The sequence below is a fragment of the Prionailurus bengalensis genome, chromosome B4 (assembly GCF_016509475.1).
Source record: "Prionailurus bengalensis isolate Pbe53 chromosome B4, Fcat_Pben_1.1_paternal_pri, whole genome shotgun sequence".
In the NCBI taxonomy this organism is placed as follows: domain Eukaryota; kingdom Metazoa; phylum Chordata; class Mammalia; order Carnivora; family Felidae; genus Prionailurus; species Prionailurus bengalensis.
The window spans coordinates 124045017-124072669 of record NC_057358.1 but is presented as its reverse complement, the minus strand read 5'-3'; the positions used below and the strand labels follow the sequence as shown (position 1 = coordinate 124072669).

The following is a 27653-nucleotide window of genomic DNA, read 5'->3' as shown; positions in this document are numbered from 1 at the left end:
TTCAAAATAAAAAGTTGGGGGAAAGTGAAAAACCATAGTCTTAATATATAGCGAGAGATGGTCTCACATCTTTCAAAATTAGTAGATTCTACTTTATAGGAGTCTGTGGGGCTCCAGGCCAAATGGTGCGTTTCTGTTCGATTTCTTAGGGAAAATCTCTACAGCAGCTCCCTGGGAGGAGGGGTGGCCACCTCCCCGATGCTGATCGTGTTTCATGGGAAATACTCCACCATCAACCCCCTGTGGCACATACGGCACCTGGGTAAGTATTTTAGGAAGACAACACAAATGTGCATGTTCTAGACCTGCGAGCACAAGGCGAGGAGAGTGTGCTATATATAACACCAGCTTCCTGAGATCCAGTCCTCCGGGTGATGTTGGAGGTGATCTTGGACACATTATTTAACCTCCGCTGCTCAGTCTACAAATGCAGCTGACAAAACTGGCCTTCCTGAGAGGTGTGTTTCTAGGAATGTGTTTCTAGAAAAGCAATTAGACTCACGCTTAGCATATGGTAGGTGCTCGATAAACATTAGCTATTCTTTTTTTTTTTTTTTTTTTTTTTTTTTTTTTTTTTTTTTTTTTTTAAATTTTTTTTTTCAACGTTTTTTATTTATTTTTGGGACAGAGAGAGACAGCATGAACGGGGGAGGGACAGAGAGAGAGGGAGACACAGAATCGGAAACAGGCTCCAGGCTCTGAGCCATCAGCCCAGAGCCCGACGCGGGGCTCGAACTCACGGACCGCGAGATCGTGACCTGGCTGAAGTCGGACGCTTAACCGACTGCGCCACCCAGGCGCCCCAACATTAGCTATTCTTACAACAAGCCTTTACTGTCAAAACTTTTCCACTTCGCCTTTATTGCCCTCTTGCAGTAGCCTGCAGTGGGCAAAACCGAACAAATTAACACCGTGTTTTGTGAGGAGTTTAGATAGGTGGAGGCTTATCTTTTAAAAAGAAGTTGTTTCCTGATTGTGTAGCATGTCTTGCATTCACTCTTCACCACAAGCATGCAGACTCTTGGGTATGGACTGGAATCCCAGTTCTGCTATTACCCACGTTGGGCAAATTGTTCAACCCTTCTATGCCTTAGTGTCTCCATTTGTAAACTGAAGCTAATAGAACCTTATAAAGTTTTTATAAGGAATAAATTACCTAATACATGTAAATTGCTTAGAACGCAGCTTGGCCCAGAAGACAGTCACATACATTCAAACACACGGCCACAATCCCTTAGCCAAAAGCACTGGGCCAGACCTGTTTAGGAATTGGAAAGGTTTTGAATTTCAAAAATGTAATGTAATGCATATATTTATGTTACGCAATACCCTGAGTGGGATCTAGGTTTTGCTACCAAAAAAGTTAAAAATCCTTTTGTTTTCAGACATTTGAAGATTATTTTAGAATTGGAGACAATAGATTATGGATGTGTATTTACTAAGTATCTTCTACATTGTCAAGAAATGGGCTAGGTTCTGGTGATAAAGGTGAATATTTTTTCTAATTCTCAGAACAATCTGCAAGGTGGTATATATGTCCCTTACTCTCCCTTTTAAAAGAAAGGACACATAAAGCCATTGAAGCTGGGCTCCAGTCTCCTTTTAAGGATTCTGTATAGATTTGCTTCTGCCTTACTACCAGAATCCTCCTCGATTTTCTGTATGCACACAAGAGCAACACAGGCAAGTTAAGGATTCTAGTGTCCCATCTGATTTATAATGTTAGGTTCCCTATTAGGTCAAATATCAACATTTCCCTGTAATCAATGTGCAGAAAAGCTCATCAAAGTTGTAGGTCTACAAAAAATGTGTAGGAACAGCTATGTGGAGCTTAAATGGATAAGGTTAGAGCATTCTATGATCTTGGAACAGAGACTCACATTTCATGAAATATCTAGCTGGTAAGTAGGGAGGGGCAGAATCTTCCCAAAAGAAAGAAGTCATTTCTCTTTGTAGGACAGAGACTACATCTGTGCGGAAGGTTTTGGAATCCGGGAAGTCTGCAAAGTAAATCTACACAGAAATCATTTGAAAAATGATTTGGCTTTAGAGTGTTTTGGAAGCAGGAAGCAATGTAACACTAATGGGTATTAAGTCTGGGTCTAAGCTGGTAGGCTTAAGACATAAAAAATTTACGAAACGTATTTAGCTAAAGCAAACTGCAAGCCCATATAGAATCCTCCAATCATGGAGCAGAGAGATGATGTCTCAGTGAAGACTCTAAGTTGCTTCCTCCTGGGGTGCCTGGGCGGCTCAGTCAAGCATCCAGCTTATCACCTCAGGTCATGATTTCATGGTTCACGGGATTGAGCCCTTGTGTGGGGCTCCGTGCTGAAAGCAGAGTCTGCTTGAGATTCCCCCTCTCCTTCTCTCTGCCCCTCCCCTGCTTGTGTTCTCTCTTACAACAAATAAACATTAAAAAAAATAGAGGCGCCTGGGTGGCTCAGTCGGTTAAGCGTCCGACTTTGGCTCAGGTCATGATCTCCCAGTTTGTGAGTTCGAGCCCCGTGTTGGACTCTGTGCTGACAGCTTGGAGCCTGGATCCTGCTTCAGATTCAGTGTCTCCTTCTCTCTGCCCCGCCCCCACTTGTGTTTTTTCTGTCTCAAAAATAAACATTAAAAAAAAAAAAGGTGCTTCTCAAATGAACATTTCCTTTGTATAGATTCTCTGGAAGTTGATAATTATTCCAGTTACATAACCATAGCCTGAAACACCCAGCTTCTCTTCTGTAACTGCCTTCACAGCTACGTTTATGAATAACGGAAGATGGATTTTTATTTTTATTTTTCTTGTATCATATGTTAAGCTAGAATAACACAACTCCAGCTGTTCACCACCTTCTCTTTCCTTAATGGATTTTTAAAAACATGTCAAATTCCTTTCATAGGAAGAAAATTTAACATCATAGAGGATATTTAAAAAAAATTACGTTCTCCAGATCTTAAAGCACTTCTGGAAGAGAGGTTCTAAAAATACTCTGGCAATTTTGGGATAAACACACCCTAAGTGACTCCTTATGAGTGGAATAATATTCAAATGGAGATAGTTTTGTGTTAAAAAGTGAATATTATTCTTTGTCACGCTTCATAAGGTAAAAACACGACTGTTACAGGAAGATGTCGTCGTACACACTAAGGAGGGAAAATGCAGAGAAACAAGAACTCCTATAAACTCTATGTGGGAGGGAAACTGATCCAACTTCTTTTGGGAACAATCTGGCAACCTCTTATCAAAATGTAAAGGCACATGCGCCCTTCAGTCTAGCAAGTCCATCTACAAGGCTTTACCCCACAAATGTATCTGTAGACACGCACAAACCCACACAGGAGCCTGTTCACTGTGCCACTGCTTATGTTAGTGAGGGGACAGGAACAACCTGAATGTCCTTAATAAGGAACTCACTAAATAAATGATTATATATGCATTCCATGTAGCCATTAAAAATAATTCAGTAACTTTGGGGCGACTGGGTGGCTCAGTCGGTTAAACATCTGACTCTTGATTTTGGCTCAGGTCATGCTCTCACAGTCCGTGGGTTCGAGTTCCGCATTAGGTTCTGTGCTGACAGCACGGAGCCTGCTTTGGATTCTGTCTCCCTCCCTCTCTCTCTCTCAAAAATGAACATTTAAAAACAATTCAGTAACTCCACATGTGCTATATTACACACACACACACACACACACACACACACACACTGGCATACAGGTAGAATATTTGTAGGAGGATTTCATGAGAAACTCTAACAGTGGTTATTTTGGAGATTTAGGGGAGGTGGTAAATTCTTCCATGTATACTCTTTGATTTGCTTAATTTTTTAAATAATGAACTTGTACTCATTCAATATAAAAAGTTTGCTTTCTAACAAGCCTATTATTTTCTTCTGAATACAATGAAGGCTGGAATCCAGATACCAGATATTCGGAGCATTTTCTGCAGGAAGCAAAATTACTCCACTGGAATGGAAGACATAAACCCTGGGACTTCCCTAGTGTTCACAACGACTTATGGGAAAGCTGGTTTGTTCCTGACCCCGCAGGGATATTTAAACTCAATCACCACAGCAGCTGATGTAACATTTTATATATTCCCTGTATAAAAATGTGGAATTGTCCATTTATAGCCCTACTATATCATTGTTCTTTATGAACAGTACCCTTTGGTACAAATGATCCACAATGTAAAACACAAAGACTACTGTGGGCAAATAGTACCCTGGATTACGTAGGTACTGATTCCTTAAGTGTAAGTGGTAATTATGGAAATCAAGATGATGTGAGTGAGATATATTGTCGGAAGGAAATAAACCCACCTAGGTTTCAGCAATCAATTTGCTTAACTCTCAATGACAACCTGTACCCACAAGTTTTTAAAATTTCTCAATGTGTTTTTCACACATAGGTATTTTCTCACAGGTTGCCAGTCTTGTCTTTTGTAAAACAACAAACTACATTTAAAACATGAATGTATGTAAAAATAAAAGATATGCAGATTTTTAAATGATTTGCAGTACATATATTATTCAATACCTTAAACATAACACAAGGTAGACGGATCTGAGGCCTAAAGGGGGAAAGAATACCAGTCACTTCTGCCGCAGAAAAACCTGCAACTTAGGATAATCGTTGTTGGTATTTTTATTGTAAAAACCATCAGACTTCCAAATGAATTTAAAAACCTTTCCAATATTATTTAATGAAAAAGTCTCATATTGTCACATAGGGGATATATCAACGTTTACTACTCATCTGTCAAATGTAATGAAAAACACCATTGTTGTATGCTTGGAAAATCCTCAAACCCATTCTCTAATGAGGGTCCATTATAATTTTAAGGGTATTTTCTCCAGTCAGATTAAAAAAAAAAAAATCTATTGTAAAGCTACAATCATTATATACCAAAGCAATTCCTACTTCCATGCTTTACATAGTCCCATGAAAAAATAATTCAATTGTTCCTAATCCCTGATGCAAGGCACTTCAAAGCACCCGCATGAAACATCCATGTAAACAGCAGTACAGTACATGAGTTAAATAACATGAATGACTTTTACACAGCTTGACCTAGACTAAAAGAAATATAAAATCCATCATAGCCACAGCTAAAAAGTATGTTAAGATTCACAAGAATTTGTTTCTCTTATCATATAGAGAAGAACAAGCCATATAATCTCTTAGAAAAAAAAAAAACACCTCATAAATATTTTCATATTGAAAAACAGCATGCTCCCTGGGTATGTATGAAATCAGGATATTCAGAAGTGACCAGGAGTTAATTGCAAATGGCATTTCTGAATACCCAGCTTTACTATCCACCAGGCCTAGTAGTCTGGACTATCTGTAGCACCATGGAAAAGGCATTAGAAAATCACACAAGTACGTTACTTCAAACTAACCCTGCCACGAGGCTCACTTAAGTCCACAGTAACAGACAGCAATGACGCAGAGAAAATTTTTTAAGTGACAGCTTATTAGATTCACATAGCAAGAAAAATTCTGTTATTTTAATACATCTCACGTACATAAAGCACCAGCTTAAATAAGATTATCAAACACCCCAGCTTCTTGTTGCTCAGCCTGAGTTCATTTCTCACCACTTTCCATGTTACACCCTTAAAGCCAAGGAGGTGCTAGATACCGTAAGAAAAATTCAGTTCCTTCCCTATCAAATGTATGTCTCTCAAGTAAAACACAGAAGAAATAACAAACTTTAAAAGGTCTACTGCATTCTCTGGAATTTACCATTCCAGCAGGGCAGTTTCTGCCTATACTAGAGGATTAACACGCAGGGGTGAGGAGGCCAAAGGCAGGGCTCAGCGCCCTGTCAGAGAAGGCTGGGTGAGGCCACACTTGACATTTCTACGGCTTAGCAACTCTCCCAAACCCTCCCTGCTGGTGAGGCCAAGGGGTCTGAGGGTGAGTACGCCTCAGGGAGCCCGTCAAATACCGCTAGACAGCACCACATGGGACTCCCCTGGGGGTTAGCTTCACATATAGAATTCAACACATCTGCCTCTTGACCGGTGCTAATTATTATTAGCATGCCCTTCTTAGGCATAAAAGGAATAATGGTATATCTGGGTTTATGCACAGTTCATAATCAAGTATAAATATTCGGACAGTTACGTTTTAAAATTACAGATTAAAAGTGACTCCCAAAAGAAAATCCATTTCTTCATAATGAAATATACTTTATAAAAAGCTGGAATGGTGGTTAATTCAAATACAAAACTCATACATAAAAAAACCGTGCTTTTTTCTTCCAAGCTTACTCAGGTTCATACAGTTGATTCTACCACACAACCATAATATGATTATATCACCAGAATAAAATACTAATAAAATGCTTCAGTTAGCCCCTTCTTGACTACTGCATTAAAACTGCAGCATTTAGGTAGAGCTGAGAAACACCAGTCTTAAGCATGGTTTCCTTCTTCCTGTTCTTGAGTCCCGCAGTGATTATTAAAGGAAGGAATCTGGTCTGTAAACGACTGGGTCATCCACTGCCCATTTGGAATGTCACTGAAAGTTGATTCTCCACTGTCAGCTGCCAGGGTGGGGAGAAGAAGGTTAGTTCATTCTATCTAAAAAGCTTTACACGATTCATCAATCGTGTAAAGTCCAGCGGAGGAGGACTGCCGTTAAAACAGCAAGCTTCTTCAATACAATAATAAATTTCTGTTCTCTTGGCAGATACAGGACTAAGAAACCCTTAATGGTCATTCAGGGAGGGAATGTGATTAGAATGACGTAATGACTTAATGAAAATGAGCTGCTAACACCTACGTGGTGAAACCTCAGATAACCATCACATTTCACTGTCACTAAAAAGATTTTCATAGTACCATTCCCACACTTCAATAATTCATTCTCTTTTAAAAAAAAATAAAGTGCATTTCCCCAGTCCTGACAAAACCAAGTGTTTGAAAGAAACAAACAGAGGTTCCTGGGTGGCTCAGTTGGTTGAGCATTCGACTCTTGATTTCAGCTCAGGTCAGGATCCCAGGGTCGTGAGATCGAGTCCTGGTGTAGGCTCTGCACTGGGTATGGAACCTGCTTGAGATTCGTTCTCCTTCTCCTTCTGCCCCTCCCCTGCTAGTGCGCGTGAGCAAGAAAGAAAGAGAGGAAGAGAGAAAGACAGACACGTACGGAGGAACATACTTAGCCCATTGGAAGAGAAGCTGCAAGGGCCACTATTGCACGGATTTTCAGTATAAGCACCGCCATACGCTGCTTCATAACCTGGATCGTATTTTTCTTCCTTAACAGCCATCTTCTTTGCATCCTCTGTGGAGAGGGTAAAAGGGATTTACAGCTGTTTTTGTACAACGGTTCTGAAAACAGCTTTATTCAGAAATCCTCACGAACAAATCTTTTTCCTGAATGTTCAAGTGTGCTGAGATCTATCTTTTATTGCCATCTTTTAAACTCTTTATAACATTTATTAAATTAACTCATCGGAACTGTAAAAGCCTATCAGATTTAATTTCCGGTAGGCTATGTTGCTTCTTCTATCTTCGACATCTGTAGGAGCACCCACGACAGATGGGTAACTTTGGTAAAAGGAGATTTTAACAGTGACTAACATCCGTTGTCAGAACACTCTGGCCGACGATGTAACCGTTCCCCTTTCTCTTGCTTTTAAACTCACAATGTGCGTGCGTTCAGTAGTGTATATATCCATGACACCCAAAAACAGGGCGAAAATGGAAACATACCTTGGGCCAGCTGTAGATCAAATGTATATTGCACCTCTTGAACGTCTGTATTTCGTTCGATGCCTTTCAATTGATCTCGTAAGTCTTTCAGCTTAATGTAGTAATGAACTTTGTCCTGGGCTCGAGGAAACTGAGCACATCTCGCACTGGATGATGGCATAACATAGCAGAGCTAAAATCGTAAAATTTTACAGTTACATAAATGTTACAAATCTATTGAGTCCACTCACATTGAGATTTAAAAATTTATCTTTGGGGGGATTAATTATGATGCCTATCACATATTAACATATGTAAAATCAGTAACAGTAGTTTTGTCTCTTGAGTTAAAATTTGTAAAATTTACTTATTGCAAAGTCAATAAATCAAAATAATGAGGCTTTCCCCCCATGTTCATTTACCAATTAACAGTCTTGTCTTTTTAACAGTGAACATATGGTTCACAATTCTAAAGGCACAAAAGAAGTATACAATGAAAAGTATTTCCCCCTAATTCTGTCTCTGTCCACCCAGTTCTCTTCCCAGAGGCAATCAAAGTTGCTGGTTCCAGAGGTATTCTATGAATATAGAATCAAATGTCTCTAATATATGTACTCTCCCTCACCCTTTTTAAAAAACGCACAAATGATAACATGTTCTCTATTCCCTGTTCTACACCTTGCTTTTTTACTCAACAATGTATTCAGAGACAATTCTGTATCAGATATCTAGAGCAGAGTAAAAAGACTTTGTTGTTTTTAATGTTTTATTTATTTGAGAGAGAGAGAGAGAGAGAGAGAGAGCGAGTGCATGAGCAGGGGGAGGGGCAGACAGGGAGATACAGAATCCAAAGCAGGCTCCAGAGTCCAAGCCCACAGAGCCCATGTCCACAGAGCCCGACACAGGGCTCAAACTCACAAACTATGAGATCGTGACCTGAGCTGAAGTTGGACACCCAACTGACTCAGCCACCCAGGTGCCCCTAGACTTTCTTTTTTTGCAGCTGTGTAGTACTTGCATACTTATTTAACCAAGACCCAGCTGTGGGCATTTAGGTTGTTTCCAGTCTTTTATTATTATAAGGTGTAGTGAAAAAGCTTGTACATATTTCATTTTGAATATGTGTGAGTGTATCTCTTGGATAAATTCCTAGAAGTGCAATGCCCAGCAGAAAGACATTTGCATTTATCATTTTGGATAATGGTGACAAATTGTTGTTCATAGAATACTAAATATATAACAATATATATCACATGTACATGAAAGAGTGAGGCTGTTAGTTTATGGAGAATTTCCAGTTGCAATTTCTTGCACTTTTTTTTATACTGGCCTCCATAACATTATAGAAAACAAATTATTCATTTTCTTTTGTGTAGAAAGCATTTAGAAACTCCTGACTCATAAATATATGCAGGTGCAAATGCTACCAGGTTGTGTAGTAGCACTTTTTCGAATCCTAAGATATTCTTCAATTAAAATGATCCAGAAATTTGAAAGCTTTTTTTGTGTTTCAAAGAGGAGTCACTAACATCAACAACTGTTAAAATCTCATGATAAAGAATATATTTTAAAAGATAAAAATACTCTCAGCTCAATATAAGAGCTAAAATTACCTATCATGATAGGATTCAAATTCAGTTAGTACTACCCTATTACGGGCACAAATACCCAAGAGATGTACCTGAGCCTCATTTGGCTCTTAAGGGACAATAATGAGGTAATCTATAGGAAGCAATGAACTCACCTGTACAATTTTACTAAAGTAGGTAAGTGTAGGCCTTGGTTTAAACAAAGACCAGGGCTACCACCTACTCTGTCAATGACATATTTGTAACAAGCTAAAGACAGAAGAAATTTAAAAAGGGAAAGTGCAAATGTACGGAGGTGGCAGAAACTGTATTCTGAGGTCTCCACAAAAACCTGTTGACACACTGGCTCCTCCATCGTTTAAAATGTCGTCAGGGTGCCTGAGTGGCTCAGTTGGTTGAGCAGCTGCCTTCGGCTCAGGTCATGATCTCACGGTTTGTCGGTTCGAGCCCTGCATCAGGTTCTCTGCTGTCTGCAGGGAGGCCGCTTCAGATCCTCTATCTTCCTTCCCCTCTGCCCCTCCCCCACTTGTTCCCTCTCTCTCTCAAAAATAAATAAATAAAAACTTATTAAAACAAAAAACAAAAAAAGGGGCGGCTGGTGCTTCAGTCGGTTAAGCATCTGACTTCGGCTCCGCTTGTGGGTTCCAGCCCCTCCTTGGGCTCTGTGCTGACAGATCAGAGCCTGGAGCCTGCTTTGGATTCTGTGTCTCCCTCTCTCTCTGCCCGTCCCCCGGCTGCCCTCTGGCTCTCTCTCTCTCTCAAAAATAAATAAACATAAAAGAAAAGAATAAAAAGAAAAAACGAAAATAAATAAAATGTTGTCTATAACACATGTGCCTGTGTTTTGTATGTTGTTTTTCAAAAAGTTGTAAACAAGGGGCGCCTGGGTGGCTCAGTCGGTTGGGCGTCCGACTTCAGCTCAGGTCATGGTCTCGCGGCTTGTGAGTTCGAGCCCCACGTCGGGCTCTGTGCTGACAGCTCAGAGCCTGGAGCCTGTTTCTGATTCTGTCTCCCTATCTCTCTGCTCCTCCCCTGTTCATTCTCTCTCTCAAAAATTAAGAAACATTAAAAAAAAATTTTTTTTTAAGTTGTAAACAAAACTTAAAACTAGATTTAAGAAGCAAAATCTGAACTAAGTGTCTGCAGAAGCGATACAGAAATAACAGAGTTTGAAAACCACTGTTACTTAGTGATGCCTTTATGTATAAGACAGTAAATACACCAAGGGCCAAGCAGGTTGTCTGGATGTCTGTCTGCAACCGGGCTGCACACTATTTAGATGGCTCCACAATGACACTGGGCTAAGATATACAAACAGGGGGCACTGAGCAGTGTTACTAATTGGGAGCATGTCTGTATTTATGTTTGTTTCATACTGAGTAAGGGCTAATCTACTTGAATTTGGTAAGAATATGCCATTAAATATATTTTGAATGTAGTATGTTAGCCAGCTCCTCTCAATATTTTAGCCAAATAACATAAGACATTTTATCTGACAAATGTTTCTTTCTTTAATAACAGTATCTGAATTAATCTGCAACTATTAGTTTGAGTTGATAGATAACTATTACCCAACAAAATCAGTGCTTTGTTTTCATGGCACAAGTTACAATGGAAAGGACAAATAAAAAAGGAAAACTAGCTAGAAAAAAAATTCATATTTAGCTGATATACAAATATAATTTTAAGGACTTACAGTTTCTGTGTCTGGGATCTTATGGGGTTGAAGTCCAAATTCTAAGTTTTTAACCTTAACTCCAAAAACTTCTTTACTAAAAATTTCATAAATACCTAAAATGAAATACAAACATATTTACGTTGTCCATAATGTTAGCAAAGAAAAAAGACAAAATTTAAAAGTAAATCTTACATTTTCCATTAAACACTGCTATTCGTGGCTGATATTTCTGTAATTTCTGCACTAGAATACGTCCTCCTTCACGGAATTCTTTACTAAAATTGAATTAAAAAGTAGTCAAAATATAAGTGCGGTAATATTTATAATATGCTGAATTCAGAGAGCTTTCAATACAACATCAATTCATATACTTGTTAAGCTCAGCTTGCACTAGATACATACAGCGTTCCTAGAGTATATGAGACACCAGCATGGTCAGGTTCCAACCTATAAAAATGAATGAAATTACCTGGACAGATCTTTGCTGCCTGGTGTTGTCCTTTCCACCATATTGGTAAATCCAATACCATACTTTCCTGGTAAAGTGTGATCATCCATATGGTTCAGCTGGACCTCACTCAGGCCTGACATAAACAGACACTTCCCTGTGAAAGAGAGTTCAGTTTATTTGCATGTAGGTCAAAGGTTTTTGCCCCATGAATCACTATGGTAGTCTATATTTATCCTGAAATTAAAAAAAATAAATAAAACATTTAGGATATTTAGGAAATTACAGGTCAAATACCGTATCAAGCAATCACTATGTGTTAATAAACCCTTTGCATGGATTATCTCATTTAATCATAATGATCTTATGAAATATTAATTACTATTTTTATCTCCTCTTCCCAGGGAAGTCAAGGTAAATGGCTGTTGAGAATACACAGCTAGTCAGTGTAGAAGACTTCAAAACTGGTTTTCTTTCTAGAAACTAGTCATACCACTGCTTGCCCCTGGAATACCTCAAAGAGACAAACATACACCAACAGACCCAGAACATTCCAACACTTTGACAATGGAAAAAATTAAAAATTCAAACGTCTCTTAGAAATTGTTTTAAATAATGGAGATAATATGTCCTTAGTTCCAAAACACATTATTGTACCTTCTGCCCTAAATGTTTTTAATGTAACTCTTAGATAACCAACTAGTATTTTCTGAGGGCCTACTGCATGCCTTTTTCTATTAGGTGGTGTTAGGTAAGTCGACTTACATATTAAGACAATACAATAGTAGTTATAATTGGGTTTAAAATTCACTCTACAAGTATGAGGGTCTTTAATACAGATACGAAGTAGGGGCGCTTACAACGGGGCTCAGGCGGTTGAGTGTCTGACTTTGGCTCAGGTCATGATCTAGCGGTTTGTGGGTTCGAGTCCCGCATCGGGCTCTGTGCTTGATAGCTCAGAGCCTGGAGCCTGCTTCAGATTCCGTGTCTCCCTCTCTCTCTGCCCCCACCCCCACTCACATTCTGTCTCTCTCTCCTTCAAAAATAAATAAACATTAAAAAAAAATTAGAAAAACAGAATGTCTCTAATCACAGAATTTCTTAACTGTTACAGCTTGATTCCCAACGATCAATGCATTTCATCTCTCCTAGGAAATAAAATAGCAGAAATCTGGAAAGGTCAGTGTTCTGTCTATACTGGCACAATGACGTACTATTGTTACTATGACTGTAGGTAACAACTAAAAAAGAAAATTCATTTTAAAAAGTAGTAAAACTCATTTAAAACAATTAGCAAAACAAAAGAGAAAGTGCTACTTTTCTTGCCCCTCCGTTCTCTTACACCAAAACATGAACAGTGACATATCTTTTTCAAGCCTTTTATTTTTGTGCACGCATGCACAGAAAACACGTTTGTGTCTGGGGGCTCTGGGTGACTCAGCTGGTTGAGCGTCCTCTAGATTTCCACTCAGGTCACGATCTCACAGTTTGTGGGGTCGAGCCCTTGGTTGGGGGCTCAATGCTCAGCACAGAGCCTGCTTAGGATTCTGTCTCTCTCTGCCCCTCCCCCGCTTGTGCTCTTCCCCCTCCCCTCAAAATAAACTTAAAAACAAAAAAACCCACACAGTTTGGCTAAAAAGGAAAAAAAAAAAAAAAAACCCCAAACTATTAACAAAGATATCTAGTTTAAAAGTAAAAAAATAAAGGCAAGAACTACTTACAAAAATGGTTTCCAGGTCCAGGGTAATGATGCCCTTTGTAAGCTGCCATTAGTCCCGGGTTTATGCCAATCTGCAAAAAATGTTTATACACTTAAGTCTTGAAAAGTAGGGTTTACGCCTGAGGGCTTCTGTGGAGTAGTGATGGACAAAACTAAATTTATTAAAATAAAAATTTAATCCGGCATCATCGGCAATCCCGTTTATCAAGTACCTATTTTTGATCTGAATAAAGTATTTCATTTCGAGGGAAAAAAAAATTCCCTTTATATCAAAAGTGTCGCTGCTGTTTTGAAAAACCAGTTTAAAAAAAAAAAAAAGGCAGAAGCAGACCATCAATACAGAGAACAAACTGGTGGTGGCCAGAGGCAGGGGAGACAGGCAAAACGGGTGAAGGAGAGTGGGAGGCACAGCATGGGGACCAGGGTCGACGGCATGGCAACAGCGTATGGTGAGGGATGGCGGCTACGCTTGCCGTCAGCACAGCATAATGAATAAACTTGTCAAATCACCATGTTGGACACCTGAAACTAATGGATGTGTGTCAACTATACTTCAATGCAAAAAAAAAAAAAAAAAAAAAAAAGTAAAACAAAAATAAATTTTAAAGATAAAAAACAGTGTGACTCCCTCGTGTCCCCAAGCCCCCACCTCCACCCAACCGGACTGGAAAGAGAGAGGTCCTGGAGCAACCGATCAGCTGAGCCCAGGTCCAGCCACAGCCTGCTTCTCCACTCCCACCAAGCCGCTCACTCCACGTCATTTACAGTTGTTTGCATGCTGATGTTTCTTACAGTTACTGACAAAAATCAGAGCTCAAAATCAGTACTATCACTTATGGAGAACTCACACGTAATGTGCAATCTAAGTGATTCACGTGGATTATTCTACCTAACTGCAATCCTATGAGGAAGGTACTATTATCACCCCTGCTTCACCAATAAGGAAACTTGGTGATTAGGAAGGTTAAGGCTTGTTCAAGGTCATACCCACATGGCAAGACCTGAAACCAGACAGCCATACTCTGGAGCCCATCCTCTTAAATACATCCATACGTGCCCACAACCTTATGAAGGTGACAAAATGACACCATTTACTACCAAAAGGATTCTTAGAAATGGTTCAACAAAATGCTATTTGCAAGAACAGAGGTTATGTAAATTTAATTCACCAATACTATTTATAAAACCAAATGAGGACAAAAATTCTTACAATCATGGGGCGCCTGGGTGGCGCAGTCGGTTAAGCATCCGACTTCAGCCAGGTCACGATCTCACAGTCCGTGAGTTCGAGCCCCGCGTCAGCTCTGAGCTGACGGCTCAGAGCCTGGAGCCTGTTTCTGATTCTGTGTCTCCCTCTCTCTCTGCCCCTCCCCTGCTCATGCTCTGTCTCTCTCTGTCCCAAAAATAAATAAATGTTGAAAAAAAAAAATTTTTTTTAAATTCTTACAATCACAATGTCCAGATTGAAAGTCAAAATGTCCGGGAGGGTCTTGGTTAGAAGTTCAGCTTCTGAAACACCATTAAAACGGTCTACCTTTCTTTTCACTTTAAATGTGTCTGTAATTTTTTCTTGCTTTTCTTTTGATTTTGTGGACTTGCCAGATTTTTTGGCCTCAACAGGCTTTTTGGGTTCTACTGGTTTTTTTGGTGCCGTTGCTCTGGGTTTTCTTTTCCTTCCTTTTGGAGTCTCTGAAACACAGTAATTTCAGTGAAGTAGATGCAGAAAAACATAACTTAAGAACATCAGGCAGCTTTCCCAGTAGAGTCACCCCATCGACGCCCTTGCTACCTTCTCCTATCTCCCAGCCTCACCATCCTCTGCAGTACCCTCCCTCTTTCTTCATCTTAGGACGGGGTTCTCGAGGCCCTAAACCCTGCCCTCCTTCCTCTGCTAGCTGTTCTCAGGATGAAATGTACATAATGATCATAGATTGATTTCCCATGGACTCTTCCCTGTCATCTTGATCTCCCCAGGGATTTAAAGCATTCAGGTCCTATTTTATAGAAATTCTAAATGTAAATACATAAACAGCGCAATAAACGAGAAAATAAATAGAGCAAAAAATAGGGAGGAAGGGAACCTTTTAACTCGATTTTCCCATAATTTCCAGCAATAGAAAACCTCAAATGGCTTGTGGGCTTGTTTTAGAGATGAGTGTATTCTGTTCCACACACAGCCAAAGAGGTGAATTTAGAGATGCTGAAGATGAAATCTCTGGGCGGGAAAGTAGTCTTCAAAAGGCAAGACCAGGGGGGCACCTGGGTGGCTCAGTTGATTAAGCATCTGACTTTGGCTCAGGTCATGATCTCACAGTTCGTGGGTTCAAGCCCCACATGGAGCTTTGTGCTAACAGCTCAAGGCCTGGAGCCTGCTTTGGATTCTGTGTTTCCTCTCTCTTTCTCTGCCCCTCTCTGGCTCGTGCTCTCTCTCAAAAATAAATAAATGTTAAAAAATTAATTAATTAAAAAAAAAAAAAAAGGCAACACCAGGGGGGCATGTGGGTGGCTCAGTCAATTAAGTGTCCGGACTCTTGGTTTCGGCTCAGGTCATGATCTCACAGTTCGTGAGAGTTTGAGGCCCAAGTTGGGCTCTGTGCTGATAGTGTGAAGCCTGCTTGGAACTCTCTCACCCTCTTTCTGCCCCTCCCTCGCTCTCTCTTGCACATTCAAAATAAATGAATAAACTTCAAAAAACAGAAAAGAAAAAAGAAAAAATAGGCAAGACCAGGGATGTCTTAGGACCTAAAGCAGAGCTTTTCAATCTCAGCACTACTAACATTTTAGGTTGAATGATTTTGGTAGAATGCTACTCTGTTTAAGTAATATACAGGGTTGTCCTGTATATTACTGAATGTTTAACAGCAACCTTGACGTCTACTCAATAGATGCCAGTAGCACCCTGCCAATCATAACAATCAAAGTTGTCTCCAGATACTGCCCAATGTCCCTTGGGGGGGGGGGGGAGGGACGGGAAACACGCCCAGTCAAGAACAACTGACCTAGAGTTACCGTTACCCAATAGGAAGGTTTGCTTTTCTTACCCTTGTTTAACATCTCTCTTAATTTCTTAGGCCCCTCCTCCATTCTACTACCATTAGGCAGTTCCCTAACCCAGCATCCTGTCCTTCCTCTCTTCTACCCCACACTGATTTAGCCACTCTCTACGCGAAGGGATCCACCTCCACTGGCCTGTAGCTGGGAAGTCCCAGTGCTGCCAGCCCAGAAAAATAGGAGAGTCATCGGCAGGGGTATCTCCAATGCAGTGGAGTCAGATGTGTTTCTGGAATCGTAAGATGAAACTCTTGAACACATTTCTCATACGATACTGCTACACTGGAGAAAACCATTACCTTCTTCTCTCCATCCCCTCAGGTCTCCCTCATTTCATCCTCAGATTATTCAGTCTCAAATCCACTTTTTGCCTCCAAATTCTGCCTTACTCCCTACCATCCATTCTATCCTCTATAATTTTTCCCAGGCTGACTTTCAGAATGTGACTCTGTTTAAGTCACCCTCTGCTTCCATTCTCTCAAAAGCTCCCTACCACCTTCAGGAAAGAACATACATTCTTCGAGTTACAAGGCACTTTCCAGCCTCATTGATCACTATTTTTTTGCTGTATACCAGACTCCCAAAGACACAGAATAACTACTTTTAACTGTCATCATTCTTCACATCTGTCTTTTGCCCATGCTATTCCCTAGGCCAGGAATGTTCCCCACCCCATTCTTCGTGGGGATAAAGTCTCCTCACCCTTGACTTCCAGAGCTCTGGGAAGCTGCTTCTGAACCTCGGTCCGAGTTAGTGTCAACCCTATGAGCTCTCACAGCACCCTGTGCCCCTCTTCACCACTGTGTGCTTAAAGCATACCATGTGTTTACTTACTATTTTCTCCTACTAGATTATGAGCTATTTGAGGGCAGGATCCATGTTCTTTTATTCCCCCAAATGTATCACAGTGCCTGGCATATACTTAAAAAGTGGTTAACGTTTTAAATACTAAAATAAAATAAAAATTCTTCATTAGACCCCTTCTTACATAGGCTGGCCAATCCAATAGCTACTTTTCTCAACTATCCTGATGAAAACTACCTTGTACAGGTTCCTGAGCAGGCACTGGTTCTGGAACTTCCGCTGGCATTTGCTGTTCGTCCATAACATTCATATCAGGAGCTTCAGCCATCATTTGTTGAAATGGGAATGTATAAAAAGCTTGAGCTTGCTGAAGGGAGTAGCTGAAAGAACAATTAAGTACAAGACATGGCAATAAAATTACCCGACTAGAAGTTTAAACGATGAGCTTTAAAAACCTTTAGGATCCAAACACTGTGTGGTCAGACTGTAATATATAGAGTTGATAATAGGGGCAAAGGGAGGAGGAAGGTCTATTCCTAAATGTGTGTATTCACCCGATTTTTACTTTGTGCCTATTAACCAATATTAAGGAACTCTCCCACTGATTAATGACAAGATGTGTCAGCAATAAAACTTACCAGTCCTGTCAAGTCAGCCTGTGCTTTCTCTGAAATGAGATCATGGGAATTTGCTAGCAGAGAGACTTTTTTTTTTTAATTTTTTTTTTCAATGTTTATTTATTTTTGGGACAGAGAGAGACAGAGCATGAACGGGCAAGGGGCAGAGAGAGAGGGAGACACAGAATTGGAAACAGGCTCCAGGCTCTGAGCCATCAGCCCAGAGCCCGACGCGGGGCTCGAACTCCTGGACCGCGAGATCGTGACCTGGCTGAAGTCGGACGCTTAACCGACTGCGCCACCCAGGCGCCCCTAGCAGAGAGACTTAAAAGGCACAGCAGCTCATACAGGGTTAAAGTGTCCATACAAACAGTTTGTCTCTATCTTCACATTTAATTCTTTGGTCATAAGATCCTCTCCAACCTAACCCCACCCAGCTTTACTGAGATACAACGGACATGAAATGTGTAAGTTAAAAGTATATGACGTTTTGATTTGATACATATTTTGCAAAATGATTACTAAGTCTTAGCTAATACCTCCATCACGTCACATAATTACCATTTCTTTTTTGTAATGAGAACATTTAAAATCTACTCTCTTATCAACTTTCAAGTATGTAGCAAGGTATTATTAGCTCTAATCACCACCATGTACATTAGATCCCTAAAACGTGGTCATCTTATAACTGGAAGTTTTTCTCCTTCGACCAACAACTCCCCATTCCTGCCTTCCCTCCAATCTACTTAAGGTTCTCTTTTGGTTTATTTGCCTATTTAATGATTTATGCATTGGATCTGTTTTAAATTGTTGCTGGGTTTTTACCACTAGATGAGGGCTAGAAATGGACATTTTGCACATATCTGTGAATTTATGGGGAAAAAAAACACTTTAAATCTCTTCTCTGAACATCTTTCAGACTTTGTTACAAGTACTCAGTTCAATATAAGGAACACAAAAAACAATGGCCAAAACCAATTTCTCATGACTACCCATCACTGTCTCACACTGCTGCCTACAGCATAAAAGCTACGGAAGCAAACATGTATTTTCTGAAACTCAAGTTACATCTAATGCCAAACGATGCTATTACATACACAACGGGAAGGAAAACACTAGGAAATAAAATGGGTCAGTGTCATTTACCATTTGGAAAGAAAAGTCGTTTTCTGTGGCAAGCTACTCACTTATTAGTTATGGAGAAAGAAAAGGGGAAGCTCAGAAAGTAGAGATTAAAAAGAAAAGCTAGGGACGCCTAGGGGTGCAGTTGGTTCGACTTTGGCTCAGGTCTTGATCTAGAGGCTTGTGAGTTTGAGCCCCGAGTTGGGGTCTGTGCTGGCAGCTCAGAGCCTGGAGCCTGCTTCAGGAGGCTTCAGGAGCCAGGCTCCCTCTCTCTTTGCCCCTCTCCCGCTTGCTCGTTCAAATGAATAAATACATAAATAAGATAAACTAGTACATTTTATGTGAATGAATCTTATTATGCATAAATCATATCTTAATAAAATGGTTGGGATGGCGGGGGAGGCAAACTAAAGCAGAAGCTTAAATGGCCGAAGCAGACACAGGGTAAGAGACTATCTGTGGGTGCCCAGGCTGAAATCCCAGACGCTCAAAGACAGGGGCCAAATCCTAATGGACAAACCACTGGAGAGGAATTTTAGCTTCAAGCTATCTTCAAGGGTAAGCTGTTAAAGAAAAGGTTAAGAATTAGAAAGGTATTACACTATATCTTAAGACTTTTACTTCTTTAAATATATTGTTTCCAGTTACATAAAAAATAGGTACGACAATCCAGTAAACTTTAGTCTAGTAACATGAAAAGACTATGCAGCAAAATTAATGTACTGATATTTTTTAAAGCACAGAAAATGTTTAATACAGACTTTAAAGTAGAAAGGAACACGAAACAGTATTGCAACCTAAGGCTGCATGTTGGGAAAATATGTAGACAAGTCCTAGAATCTCAAATGTAAAAGTTGAAGAAAAGCGCTTAAATCATGCTTGGCACAAAGTAAAATGTCCTCTTTTTCCACCACACTTTTCTTTAATAATAATCATAGCTCCTTTTGATGAGCTGTAAAATCATTGGTTGTTCAGTGTTTATTACTCAAATACTCTAAGGAGGGGTCAGATATTGCTAGGTTACATTGAGAGATCTTGTATTGTTACCCTTCGGATATTCCAGCACAATGAACTGTAACCTTTGATTGAGGCCAGCCGCAGTTAAGTCACAATAAGCGAGCGGCCAAAGAATGCAGGACGTCTCCTCTTAGTCTGTCACACTGTCAAGAAGACAACCTTCCACCCTCGCCCATGTTTCTGGCCACCACTCTCAAGAGTTTCACAGATGTGTCCCATTTCAAGCACTTCACAAAGTCAAAACTTAAAGTATTTAATTTAGGAAGATTTTACATGGCAAAAGGATTCTGAACTTTAAAAAACAAATTTCCAAAATGTGGCTTTCGCGTATTTCAGGGTCATACTTAGATGTGAAGTGCAGAACCTGAAAATTAAGTTTAGAAATCAGTTGGCTGAGGAAAAAAATGAAAAGGAAGAAAAAAACCCAGAAGTGTTATTTTAGAGATATATATCAATTTTGAAAGAAATTGAGAAACTTATCTATAATATCAGCGTGTCCCTTAATGTTTCTAAAAATGACCTCTGGTACTTTACAGGAAGTTAAAATAGAACAGAAATAGAAAAATAAAGAAATGAGAAATACGATGTGTAAGTTCTAAGGTAATACACTATCTTGAGTATTAAATTCAGTCTTATCATCTCAACGGCTTCCTAACAGAACAAAAGGAAAGAGAGTGCGACACAACACTCTTATTATTTGGCAGAAGCAAGCAAAAAACCTTCAAGGACTTCAAAGCTAGGAAACTAGAGTTCTAGATAACTCAATTTCCTATTATCCAGCGATAATTACAACTGTAAGCAGCATAAACCTGTTCAACCTTAATTAGAAGATATTTAATACATTTGTTGTATTTATATACACTTGCCCCTTTGTAATTCAGAATCACGCCAACTTCACAAGGCTTGTTTTCTCTGTGCGAGGGACAGTGACACAAGAGCACTTGGTCATCACTCCTCCTCTCGGACTCCTTCTCTCACCATGAAAATGATTTTCACATATGTGGACGATGTACAGGAAATGGGACCAAATCTGTCCAGATCCCAGAGTTTTTATTTTCTGTAACTCAAATTTGGTATCAAATTTCCAAGCATGAGGGATGATCTTATTTCCCCTTGCTCACTTTTCTTCCCTATCATTGGTTTGTTCCCACACTGTTCTGTGCCTCTCCTTTGCCTGAAGCTCGCCCCTTCCTCTCTCCTAGGCTCCATTCACACCCCCCTTTTTGGAGGGCGGGAGGACATCTACTCATTTTTCACTCCTCCAAAAAGCATCACAGGCCAACCACACCCTTGACTAGTCCTCCATGGTTACCCACCCCGATGAATACAGGTCTCTTCATTATCCAGAAATGTGTGAAACTCAGCTAAGGTAGTAAGATTGTCTCTTCCGCTCGGGTTCTTTGGTGCCTGTTCTGCTTCTGGCAAAGGCAGTGCCAGGACCTAGCACACATTTCCTTGAATTCTGGCCTTGCTGGGTCTTTCAGTCTGGAAGTATGATGTAGTCACACCCCAGGGCAGCCAGCAATTAGTTCCCTAGCGAGTCTTAGTCTTTCTGCTTGGATGCTACTAGAGACAGAAGCCTCACTAGCAACCTTACGCCTCCCATCAAGTCATAACTTAAGAGACAACCGCCCCCAAAATTAGATATGACATCCATGTCGATATACAACAATATAAACACAATCAGTATTACCCAACAGAGACACAGGCAAACAAAACTGGGTCTTGCTTTCTCAGATACGATCTCTGGCATGATCCCCAGTGGCATGAGGGTAGAGGGCATCTGAGCAGGGAAGCACACGGCAGAGATATCAGACAAGACCAAATCAGAGATGCACACCCTTTCCCTTGAACATCAGTGCCCAAAGCACTGGTTTTTACAGCCGTCTGAAATTGATATACTGTGTATTTTCCTAATGAATTGTGTACAACAGTCTTACTTAAAACACACACACACACACACACACACACACACACACAGCTGACTGAGGAGTCCAATTAATTTAGATTTTGCTGTACTTCAAAAACTAACTCTTTAAGGTTTTCTCTAAAATGAACACCTCCAACTTCTTTAATACTCAGGTATTTTCCACTATTTTAAAGATTTAAGTTGCTCTTTTCTATATACATTTGTCTTAGTCCTCTTGGGCTGCTACAACAAAACACCATTTAGTGTCCACTGAGAGCCTACTTCCTGGTTCATAGGGGTGGCCTTCTTGCTGTATCTTCACAAAATGGAAGAGGTGAGGGACCTCTAGGACCTCTTTTAAAAGGGCACTAATCCCATTCATGAGGGCCCCACCTCCAAATACCATTACATCGGGGATTAGGTTTCAACATAGGCATCTTAGAAGAACACAATTCATAGCAATATTTTATTATTTTCACTTAATATTCATATTAATAATATTATTATTATTCACTTAATATTCATACTAATATGATTATACAACACTGAATAATTACAAAATAATAATCAATGGGGTGCCTGGGTGGCTCAGTCGGTTGAGCATCTGACTCTCGATTTCAGCTCAGGTCATGACCAGAGGGTTGCGGATCAAGCTCTGCCTCAAGTTCCGTGCTGAGTATGGAGCCTGCCTAAGATTCTCTCTCTCTCTCTCTCTCTCTCTCTCTCTCTCTCTCTCTCTCTCTCCCTCCCTCCCTCCCTCTCTCCCTCCCCCAACAAAACAAAACAAAACAAAATAAAACGCTCACACACACACAAAATTAGTGCTAAATAATCTAAATTCTCAACTAAAGAGAATTAGGTATATAAACTACAATGGAATACAGTCATAACTATTTAAAGACTACATTTAATGTTGCAAAGTGGAACTGTGTGTATTCACCACACATTACTGGGTATTTACTGTACATAGTCTACTAGAAACTATAAATACAAAGATTTAGAACAAGCCAGAGTCCCCAATTCCTTCAACTCTTCTTCATATAGTATGACTTCAAGTTTCTACACTACTTTGTCATTTTTTGGTGCTTAAAAGAAAACAAAATAAAAATTCTCCAGATACAGCTTCATCACCCTGAAACCGAGCAGGGCTCAGCTTCCTCATCCTGGAGTCCTACTGCAGAATCCATTACATTAACTTTACTAGAACCCACATTATACTGTTGATTCAAACTGAGTTCAACGTCAATGAAAACTGCCCTTTTGTTACCTCTCCCTCACATCACTGATACTTCTGCACCTCAGCACAGAACTGTGCCTCTTTTGGTAAAAGATGATTCGACACTCCAGCTGTTAGGGTATGGATTCTGATTTCAACTACCAATTCCACAAACTTCTTCCAGAGTTGGGTCATTCACAAGTTTATCAGCATTCCAACAGCACCGGAAGTTGTTAAATTGCTGAAAAGAGCAAGTTGGGGTAGAACGACAAGGCACATCAATATAGACCTCTCTTCAGCCTGCCCTCGATTCTTTCGGCAGTAAACCAGCTTTGATTCCACCTAACTGGACTGCCATCAGTCCGTCTTCGTCTTGCCCACAGAGAAGTGATATGTGGCACAGTTGTCAGGGAGGCAGACTTTGGGCCACATTGCCTGCGTTCAAATTTCAGCTCTGCTCAAGTTCCTTAACCTCTGTGTCCCAGTTTGCACATCTGCAAAATGGAAATAGTTGTACCTAATTTGTTGGTTATGAGGATTAAATTAGTCAACATATGTAAAACACTTAAAACAGTGCCTGGTATATAATAATTTTGCTATAATAATAATAATAATAATAATAAAGACAGCAGGACAGGATTAAATTTTTAGATACCTCCTGTCAGCATCATCCTGATGCTGTCTAGTCCAGTATCATTATCCAAAAGGGAATGAACCTAGCTTGATACATCTTGCTTTTTTCCCAAATTATACTGTAACCTAGTGGCCACTGGTTCCTTTTAAATATGCTCAATAACCACTGAAAAGTAAAAATTTTGTTTAGGATCAAAGTCAATAAATTAGAAGACAGACTCCACCTAGGAAGAAACAGGAACTCATGTGTTTATTTTCAGGCTTCAGGTCTCTCTCCTGTTATCTGCAAGTTCTTAAAGATTGCTGTAATGTAGCTTCTCATTTGACATATAATTTATCCAGGCCAAGAAACTGGATTTCTCTTAGAGCAGCTGAAAGTTCTCTTAAATGCCCTCATTGATCTTGTCTCTTAAAGACATTCATTCTGCCATTTCTTGTCTCTCATCATTTTTCTTAACATAGAGATAAGAAAAATTAGAACCAAATGTTTGTTTCCTGTTATCTACTAACACCATGCCGGTGGACTAGGCAGAAAATCCAAACCTTTCTTGCCCTCGATGTCAACACCTAACTAAAAAAGTTCTTTTTGGTCCCTAACATTTCCAGAAAGGCTGATTTCATTTAAGGGTTAACCTTTCCAGTCTGTATTTTCAGTAGCCCATGTCACACTTTTACAAAGTCATTTTTGATTTGGCATCCTACTTTCCATTTTTTTTTTTTTATTTTTTTTTCAACGTTTATTTATTTTTGGGACAGAGAGAGACAAAGCATGAACGGGGGAGGGGCAGAGAGAGAGGGAGACACAGAATCGGAAACAGGCTCCAGGCTCTGAGCCATCAGCCCAGAGCCCGACGCGGGGCTCGAACTCACGGAGCGCGAGATCGTGACCTGGCTGAAGTCAGACGCTTAACCGACTGCGCCACCCAGGCGCCCCTACTTTCCATTTTTGATAAATGTCCTTTCCATGCCAAAGCTCATTAGACACATACTGATCCTCTCCTTCCTTTTTTCCTCTCTTGGGTAGACATTATTTGTTATGATACTTGAACTATCTTCTCTTTTAAAAAAAGAGTCCATATTAACGGAATTTTTTCCTTTGAATTTTTTGAAATTACTCTTCCAAAATAAAAAGTAAATTCATTATATCCGGCATTCCATTCTACGCCTTGATTAGCATGAAGTCAAGAGTGACAGAGAACCACTTTCTCAGGATTTTCTGGGGCCTCAGTCATCTCAGAATCCCCAAGGATAAAGCCCTTACACTACTAACACAAAATTCTCTATTTCCTGAGGTTAAAACTTTGTGAGTCAAATTAAAAATGATCTATAACCCTGTGGACGGGTTAAGACAGCATATAAGCCAAATTTTAGGTAAACATCGTACCAGAGACCTACTACTTTGCTCTGAAGCACTGAGCAAAGTCTTCTGATGTGTAATTCATTTGATGGTAGACTTCAACCAGGTTTCAGTACTGATCTGAAGTAAGATCGCAAAGGTGGGAGTGAATTTCACAAGTTCTGGTGAATTCTTTTAAGTGTAAAGTTCTTTGGGGAAGGAAGTACAGTACTTTATTTCAGGACTTGACCAGAAAAGCCAGGATAAAGACCACACTTTATACACCTCCTTTCCTAACCTCTAAAGACTGTTTTGGTGATCTAATCCCTTCCACGTAACACAGATTCACAGCATGTCAGAACTGGATTCCAGAGATGTCCTATTTTACAGACATGAACAGGCCCAGAGAAGTGAAGTGTCTTGCCTAAGTTCAGGGCCCCGGAGAGTCCGGAAAATTATTAGATCTTACAGAATTTTATTCCAATGTAAATCATTAGTTTTTCTTAAGGACCCTGCTACCCTATCTAATGATTTTTTTCATTTAGTTTTCTGCGAGGAGTTCGAATCTCGCAATCTCTGCGTTTGCCAAACGTTCTCTCCACGAATCTAACACTCCTCAAAGGACATACTGAAAAGTTGATTAAATTCACCCCCCAAGATCACCAGAAAGCATTTTTAGATGACTACTTGGGAGTATTAGTCATAATACAGAATTCAAGAGACTTTGCACGGCAATGTTATCCACCTTGTGGCCCCTGACGTTGATCTTACTAAACCTACGGGAAAGGAAGCCACAATAAAACTACTAATTTTAAAATTAGAGCTCCAGAAGTGATACGCGTGATATTCCATCTTTACAGCTCTTCGCTTAATAACGGAGGGTGAAGGCAAACGTAGCCAAGAATGACAACCGGAAAGAGATATTAACCGGACCCTGTGGGTCGCTTATTAACGCCTGTTAAAGCCGGCTGGATGCCGGGAAGGCCGGAAGAAGGGCACAGGTACAGGTGGCGCCGCTTCCGAGCGGCCCGAGGAGGGTGGCAGTGCGCACGCGCAGGACAGGTCTTTGTACTCCGGCCGCGGCCTTTAAAGACCCCTGCGTGCGTGCGCGCGCCCGCCGGCCAACCCCGCCGCGAGGGGCGCTGGGGGGAAGGGCGGCGCTCCGCCCCGGGCTTACCTGCCCGCGTTCTCCGCTTCCATTCCCCGCTGCCGCTCTAGTCAGCGGCTACTCCTGCTGGGCAGGCGAACGACTGGTCTCCGTAGTACCGCGGCGTACCAACGGCGGTACAACAATAATCAGAGACTGGACACGATTGCTGGCAGAACTGAGACAGCGGCGGACGCTCAGGCTCCTCCCCGGAGCTTCCAGTTCCCCCCCTCCCAGTCTTGACCCCCCCCCCCACGCGCGGCGCTTCCGTCTGCTCCGAGCCAAATCCTACGCCTCGTGGTCGTCACGTGACGCAGGCAGCCCAATCACGTTCGCTCCCCTCTCGTTGGTTCTTCTGCTCGCCGCTTGGCCTTTCGGGAAGGGTGGAGGACAAAAACGGTGGGATGAGGAGCGCTGTGCTGACGTAAGCTTTTTGTCCGATCCGATTCGTCGCTGGTGGGCGGTTGGGGGTGACGAGTGGGAGATGCCCTTTGGGGACGTTGTGTAGGTGAGATGGTTATGCTTATTAGGGTTATCCAGGCCTTTCCACCCCAAGTTTTATACCGATTAAAAAAACAGTGTTTTGCGTTAATTATCAAGTATCAATTATCAAGTGTGATGTGGGGGAAATAAGAGACTTTGGAGACAGCAAACCTGGGAGTTGAGGTCACCATACCATCAATTTACTATTGCGCATCAGTTCACTAGTCTGTAAAATGAGTGTAACTCTAATAAAACTGTTTCGTAAAATGTAAAGTTTTACGGGAACCCATGTCTGCTTTAATTTGCATATGCAAAAATATTGACGTTTTAAGTGTACGATAGATGTCATTTAAGCACCATGCCTCTTTATTACGTTACAGACTAGCCCTTCTGCTTTATTTCTCAATGGCTCTTCCAGCTGATTTTTGTTTCATTAGTATTCAAATTGTCACCGGTGTTTGTATGAGGACTTCACTAAATAACTCTTAACGGGGAGAGGCTTTTCTGTGTCTCTAGTTTGCGTGATGAAAAACATGGCTGCTGTATTAGTTAGCTTTACCTAGACTGTGGTAACAAATGACTCCAAAATCTTGTAATCTGGGCCCTACGGTGCGAGAGCACCCAGCTCCAGGGTCCCAAACGGTCTAGATTTGGCCATTTACCGCTGACAAAATCCAAAGGTAGAGATAGGAATGGTGGTAAAACAAGAATTTATTTCCCCGAGGCCCACACCGGGAAGACAGTGGGCTAGCGTCTCAAAGGGCTGAAAATACTTCCAGGTTTATATAAGGGGTGGGACAGGGGCAGGCTGATCATTGTCCTCAGGTCAATCACACAAGGTCTTGTTGGCATCAGGGCAGTCCTTATTTCTTGAGGGGTAGTTTTGGTTCTCAGCATGGGATGCATTGCCTTGTGAGTATTTTGCTGAGTTTAGAGATAAGCTGGAAAGAAACACTTAGGGAATACCGACTGTGGTCAAAATGGAGGTAGTTGAAGTCCTCTTTGAATCTCAGTGGTTTACAGCAACCAAGGTTTATTTCCCACTAATGTAACACGGACTGGGAAGGGACTATGATCTGTGCTTCATGTATCCTCATCACTCTGGGATCCACCAAGGGGCTTTCATGAGTAAATACAGAATTTATTTATGATTAATTTGTATCATAGCAATTGCTTCAAGGAAACTTTT

At 40.7% G+C, this 27653-nt stretch overlaps 2 protein-coding genes across 2 annotated transcripts in view; one reads left to right on the top strand and one right to left on the bottom strand.

The window, feature by feature from the left end:
- GLT8D2 (glycosyltransferase 8 domain containing 2) overlaps positions 1 to 4501 on the top strand; it is a 46244-nt gene extending 41743 nt beyond the window's left edge. Inside the window, exons 9-10 of the mRNA XM_043562360.1 lie at positions 150 to 262; positions 3897 to 4501. Of these exons, the coding sequence (XP_043418295.1) occupies positions 150 to 262; positions 3897 to 4069 (286 nt within the window). The 3' untranslated portion in view covers positions 4070 to 4501. The remainder of the gene's footprint in view (positions 1 to 149; positions 263 to 3896) is intronic.
- Positions 4502 to 4617: 116 nt separating this feature from the next.
- Positions 4618 to 26273, bottom strand: TDG (thymine DNA glycosylase). Its single transcript, XM_043562359.1, has 10 exons — positions 26012 to 26273; positions 17222 to 17364; positions 14577 to 14818; positions 13131 to 13200; positions 11431 to 11566; positions 11154 to 11236; positions 10980 to 11074; positions 7716 to 7887; positions 7159 to 7284; positions 4618 to 6544 (listed from the first exon to the last, which is right to left on the bottom strand). The coding sequence occupies exons 1-10, from the start codon at positions 26032 to 26034 to the stop codon at positions 6414 to 6416; spliced, it is 1221 nt and encodes a 406-aa protein (XP_043418294.1). The 5' UTR covers positions 26035 to 26273; the 3' UTR covers positions 4618 to 6413.
- Positions 26274 to 27653: the final 1380 nt, after the last annotated feature.

Coding starts and splice junctions, on each gene's coding strand:
- TDG (XM_043562359.1), bottom strand. CDS start 26,034: ATGGAAGCGGAGAACGCGGGCAG. Junction 11,567..13,130: donor TGGACCTGGAAACCATTTTT/GTAAGTAGTTCT, acceptor TCTCTTTCACAG/GGAAGTGTCTGTTTATGTCA. Junction 7,888..10,979: donor AGATCCCAGACACAGAAACT/GTAAGTCCTTAA, acceptor TTACGATTTTAG/CTCTGCTATGTTATGCCATC.